This window comes from Zeus faber (assembly GCF_960531495.2).
Source record: "Zeus faber genome assembly, chromosome: 6".
Lineage (NCBI taxonomy): Eukaryota > Metazoa > Chordata > Actinopteri > Zeiformes > Zeidae > Zeus > Zeus faber.
This window is the reverse complement of record NC_137201.1, coordinates 14,957,491-14,963,665: the sequence shown is the minus strand read 5'-3', so window position 1 is coordinate 14,963,665 and position 6,175 is coordinate 14,957,491. Positions and strand designations below refer to the sequence as shown.

Genomic DNA, 6,175 nt, shown 5'->3' with positions numbered 1-6,175 from the left:
ATTGCTGACCTTTGAGCCACTAATGTATGGAAGTCCTAATCCTGTGTCCAGAGTGACACTTCCAGGTGCCTACTACACATCACCAACAATTGGGTACATCCTGATTTAGTTTTGAAGCACTTTGCCTCTGCTTGTATTATTTATGGAGTACATTACAGCGCAAATCTCATCTTTAACAACTGCACAGAAAAACTTTTGAAAGGAAAATAATGCTTCCAATATTCCAATTTTTACTTTTGAGATGGTTTTGTTTTTCAGATCTAGATCTCTGGTCCTCATAATTTTGCATCTTGTTTTCCCTGCGTTTTTAGCGCTCAACACTATTCAATGAAGAACCCTTTTACAACTTCACTATGAAAATAATTCTCAATGAAAAGCGCCTGCTGCGCCCCTGGATCGATCCGGTCGCAACTCGCCTCTCTCTCCCAGTGCCAAAACTCAGCACATACACCACACAATAGACCGAGGGCTTGCGGGATGGCGCGGTCGCGGGCTATGTGGCTGTCGATGCGGCGGGCAGCTGCCATCCTGCCTGTCATGCTCCTGCCCAAGCGTGCTTCTTGTCCGTCCCAAATGTTAATCCCACTCACATTTGCTTAGAACACTTTTCTCTCTCTCTCTCTCTCTCATCTCTTCTCTCTCTCTCTCTCTCTCTCTCTCTCTCTCTCTCTCTCTCTCTCTCTCTCTCTCTCTCTCTCTCTCTCTCTCTCTCTCTCTCTCTCTCTCTCTCTCTCTCTCTCTCTCTCTCCTCTCTCTCTCTCTCTCCTCTCTCTCTCTCTCTCTCTCTCTCTCTCTCTCTCTCTCTCTCTCTCAGCACAAGGTTAATTTAAAAAATAAAAACTGCGATGAAAGACTGGTGGTTTTTTTTTTTTTCTCTCAAGAACAATAAAGAAAATGGCTTTTTATTTTTTTATTTTAATCAACACTTTATTTGTCCTAGCCTCCTGGCGCCTGCCTTGGCCACAGTGATGAGGATGAGGAGGAAGAGGCCCAGCATCCAGATAGCCGCCACAGGTATGACCACTGTGGTCAATATACCTTCAAAGATAACAAAAAACAAATGCACTTTGATTCTTCATCCGGTCAGAAAGATAACATGCAGCAACATGTAGAGAATAAAGGAATTATCTCGGTCATATAGGTCAACTTCAAATCCCATAGAAACATGTACACATTTTCGGATCTTACTAGACTGAGATCTGTCCGGCACCTCGATCCTTATTGGCCCATAGGACAGCAGGCCCTGGGCAGGATCGGCTCTCACAGCCGAGCGCTTACTGATGGATTTACAGTTCTAGGACAAATAAGTAAATAAACGCAAGTGAGATTCCGGAATTAAGCGTCATACACAGCTCTATATTGGAGTTCCTTCCATAAATACCTAACCCAATTTAGAATTGGAGAAATACGATGTGTAGAGGTTGATTAAAGACGCTTAAAAATAGTGCCTCACAAGCATCTTGTTGCAATGTATCCATGTGTGCTTTAAAAATCACAAACAGAGTATATTTGGGGATCCATACAATTGCAGAAAGGCAAAGCCAGAGCGGTTCCAGAAAAATCCGCCGCTGTACTTGCAGGAAAACAAAATGATCTACATTTTTTTTTTTTTTTTACCTCCACGTCTATGAAGCCCGTAATATAAGCCATTTCTTCTCGACACCTAATACATAACCTTACCGTAGACCTTTCTCCCCCATTTCCAAAAGAAATCCCTCATCATCTAAACATTGAGGGAGACATGTATTCCTATATGAGGCCTCACAGGCGTGCAGGACTCTCCGTCGTCGGGCTCACAGAGCTGCACAGAGCAGTGCAGGTAGAAGTCATGCGGCTCCGCCACGAAGCGGAACATGTCGAACATGTACCGCACTGTGGAACTCTCTCCGTTCCGCCCAGCCTGGCCCAGGGTCGTGTTCGGATTCAGAAAGGCGACCGTCTCATCGCTCACACACCTGAGAAGACACGAGGCTTGAACATTGTCCAGTGATGCCTCGCCCACCGTACCCATCTCACCGACTTTCATCGCTTTGAGTTACTGACCCGTTAAGGAGCAGCGTGTGGACGGAGCCCTCTTTGGATTTGGGCTGAGGAGACTGCGTGGCCCAACACTCACTGACCTGGAGCAGGAAGAAGTCCTCAGGTTCCGTCACCTTCACCTCCACATACACCTGAGACAAATGGAAACATAAACAATTCCACTTGCTCTACAGCTATAGATAGATACTTTGCAAGGCAAGTTGCAGTGTCAGCATCGCTCTCAAGGTGAGAAAACATTTATGATGTACTATAAGCCTAATGACAAAACAAATAAGCGTAAAAAACGGACAAATATAAACTCAATAAAACAGCAAACATAATGGCAATAAACCTACAAGATGAACAGTAAGCAAAAACCCCTGTATCAACACATTCACATTATGGAAGCCCCCCCCCCCCATCTAAACTGATGGAGGGAAGATGGACAGAGACAAAAACAGCTGCCAACTTTGTCTCGGAGCTCGATAGTGGGGGCGCTGCTGTAAGCCTTGGTGTAGCTCCGGTTTGTGAACAACATCATCTGGACCTTGGCGTCCAGCTCATCCACGCGCATCACCGTCTCACTATGAAACACAGGCGGACGTGTTGGGTTTGGCGTCAGAGACGTGGTGAGGAAAAGATATGACGACACTTCATTCATGCTCAGCAACTTCAATTCTAAGGCTAAGTGACGTCCAACTGGTATGACAAGAAAAAAACAAATATGCAAGACTATCATTCATTCATATATATATATATATATATATATATATATATATATATATATATATATATATATATATATATATATATATATATATATATATATATAAATAAATAACGTGGATCTAGAGTTTTTTGGCAAAAGCAGAGTATTTTTAAATGCGTTTGGAGTCGTTGATGGACGGGTGCGTTGCGTTTGCAGTTACAATCTCCCGTATTATCAGGACGACAAAAATCAAAAGAAGAAAAACCGAACTACATATACCTGGAGAAGGGGATGACTGGAAAGGGCAGGCTGACCGTCCGGATGTACGGATAGATGCACGTGTACTCAATCTTTATCATCGGCTCCCTGATGATGTTCCCAATGTCGTCGGGAGATGATTTCAGTGAGAGGGAATACGAAATGTGGGTGATGTTTTTCTGTAGGAGAGCGAAAAACAAGAAAAGTAGTTAAAAACAACCCAAAAAAAACCTGTCAAATCCCAAGACATGTCAGTAGTATAACGAGTAACTAGCGTGATAAATATGTAACAAAATCCAGTCTGAACACAGAGGTCTTTGGCTGTGTTTTAAAACAAGGTTTTGATAGAGTCCAGAGGGGAGGAAGTTCCAGATCTTTGGAGCTACACTGTCAAAGGTTCCTCCACCCCCTTTTTTTTTCTTTTCCTTTTAAACCAGACCTAGGGAGAATCAACAAGTCTTGGTCACAAGACCGAAAGGGCATTGGGGATGAATGGTAGTCATTAAAGTAGAGCTTTACTAGTGATGACAATAATTATACAATTCTAAATTTGATGGGGAAACAATGTGAGTTGGTCAGAATCCCAGCAGCAGAGGTTTTGGACCACCTGTAGATGACTTCCAACAAAACAGCCTACAATAGTCCAAAAGGCCCGAGTTTGGTTGACCCTCAATAATAATAATAATAATAATAATAATAATAATAATAAATAGATAAACCAAACTCAAATCCAAGCTCATAGGCTTATGATAAGTCACAGCTAGGTTTCTAAAAGAAGAAGAAAAGGAGCCATCAAGAAACACTTTGCCATAGGATCCTCAAGGGAGCGCAACCAACAGAGTAACAGAGACAACGTGCGTCTTTCTGTGCATTTCAAAACAACAATAACACAACATTCTAGGCTCAATGTATTAACTAATCAAGCTTCATCCGTTAGTCAATAGTTCTTTTACCTCCAGTGGCTTCCCCCCACAGAATGTGTATTTATCCTTAGATATCCTGGCCACGTAGAACCCCACCCCGTTTATCTCCTCTCGTTGGGCGCGGCAGGATTTGTTGGGCAGGTGCAGGGTCTCCAGGGGGACATTGTAGTACTGGAAGTAGTCCTCCAGCACACTGATGGTGATGAAGTTCTTGCCGCACATGACTTTGATTTTCGCATCTGTCGAGGTTGGGAAGACACAGGACGTGAGACTTTGTTGTTTTTTTCCCTTTTCTTATTTTAACCCCCATCCCGCCTTTAATTTCAAGGTGGGATGGGGCTGTTTATTCTTCCGGTTCTTCTTCTTCTTCAGCCTTTTTGAGTCTGCTATTCGGGGGCCTTAAGATTCTCGAAAAACTCACGAGACTTTGCACAGTCGTCAATCCCGGTGTGTCATGGTGCTGGCATGGGCATAGTAAAGTTGGCGAAAGGCAGGAAGAAAAACAGATGTGCATGCAATGTTCAATATTGGCTGTGATTCATTATATACACATCTTTATATAAAAACGTTCAAAAACATTGACAGCTAAAAATAAAAGTAAAACTTGGAAAATCAACCCTTCTTGAGATATGTCTCTTATTCTCTAGAATCACGCATTAGGGTTATTATAGTGTGAAGGGAAAAAAATACAATCACAAAAAAACAAAAACAAACACTTGACCTTTATCGCACCAATCTGCATAAAATCCTCTGGTGCACTTGCAACTCTTCTGATCTTGAGATAATCTGCATCTTGCAGGATCGGTGCAATGTTTTACACTGCAAATTCCTAAATGATAAATCATTTTTTTTTTTATTATATAATACATTTTATAAAATAAATATTTACATACGTTATAATGTATACATATAAATAAATCAAATACAATTATAATCGAGTTTAAAGTACAATTACGTTTTTTTGTAATGCAAAAACATGTTTTAATAATAAAAAAAATTTAAAATAAAAATAATAATAATAATAATAACAGTATTCTTACCCAGAGATTCGATGCAAGTGAAGCCAAAGAGAACTGAGAGAATCACTGTGAACTGGTGGTGAGAGCGGCGACATTTGAACGAGGAATAAGTTCGGAGCGGAGTTTGCATAGATTAATAATTTGTTAATTGACATAAATATGATTACAAACACACTGATTAAATATCCTTTTTGTTTTAAAGCCACCCGCTAGCGTATGCCCAAACATCAAGTTACACTGCGCTTGACGTATACCAACCTGCATGCTGCTAATAGCCGATGCGAAAATTGATGTTCTTTGGGGAAAAAATAAAATAAAAATAAATCAAACCGTCGTTTTGTTGTTATTATTATCGGTGTTATTGCCGGGACGCTAACTAGAGATGTAGATGGATTTATTAGCGTCCTCCTGAACAATCAGAAAACACCTGCCACAGCGCTAGCGGCGGACACGTGCCGCATGCCGCCGCCATCTTGACGCGGTCTTCATTCCGCTCGTACCGCAGCGGACAGCAGGGGCCGCACTGCGCCGTGCAGCGGCGGCCACACGGCAAAGCGCTGATCTAAATCCTCTTGTGTCCGGTTGATACAGATGTCTTAAGAAACGCTACAGCTTTGTCCCGAATGTGGATGCGCAAATCGCCCTCCACGTCAGCGTTTCCCTAATTATACTCGTACCCCTATGGGCACCTTGGGGTAAAATTACAAAAAAAAAGTGTTGGACATTGGTTGTATATGATGTAAAAAAAAAAAAACCCTTAAAAAAAACACAGATGCGACTCACATACAGTACATCATTAAAGTTCATTTTCTGGTTTTCTCCCAATGCCAGTGAGAGGACACTGGCATGTTTTGTTGACGATTCTCACCTGCGTGTTTACGTGTATGTTTCATTGTTTCCTCGTCCCCCTGAACCTTTGGCCATTGCTACTTCTGTTTTTATGGCCCACTGCTGCAACAACCGAGACTTTATTTATTTCACTGTTTTCCCCGCTGAAACTGGTTCGGTGGCTTGCCAGCTTGTCAGCTCCCAGCCCCCTCATCTCGCTGCTAGCTCTCCCTGCTAGCTTGCGCCGCTCCCCAGACTTTCTTGCCATCGCTACTTCTGTTTCAGCTCACTGCTGTGACTACCTGAGGCCACTTATTCTACTGTTTTTCGGCTGAAACCGGATCAGCGGCTTGCCGCCTTGTCGTCCCGCTGCTAACCCTTCCCGCTAGCCAGCGCCGCTAGCTGAGATAGGCGCTCAC

General features: G+C 42.6%; 1 protein-coding gene across 1 annotated transcript; it reads right to left on the bottom strand.

Annotated features, from left to right (window-relative positions):
- Positions 1-919: 919 nt before the first annotated feature.
- On the bottom strand, positions 920-5,400 carry zpd (zona pellucida glycoprotein d; the record flags this gene model as incomplete). Its single annotated transcript, XM_080002800.1, has 9 exons — positions 920-1,038; positions 1,189-1,294; positions 1,766-1,955; positions 2,044-2,171; positions 2,489-2,603; positions 3,008-3,165; positions 3,940-4,148; positions 4,950-5,001; positions 5,356-5,400. 9 exons carry the CDS (start codon positions 5,398-5,400, stop codon positions 920-922), a joined length of 1,122 nt encoding a protein of 373 aa, XP_079858926.1.
- Positions 5,401-6,175: the final 775 nt, after the last annotated feature.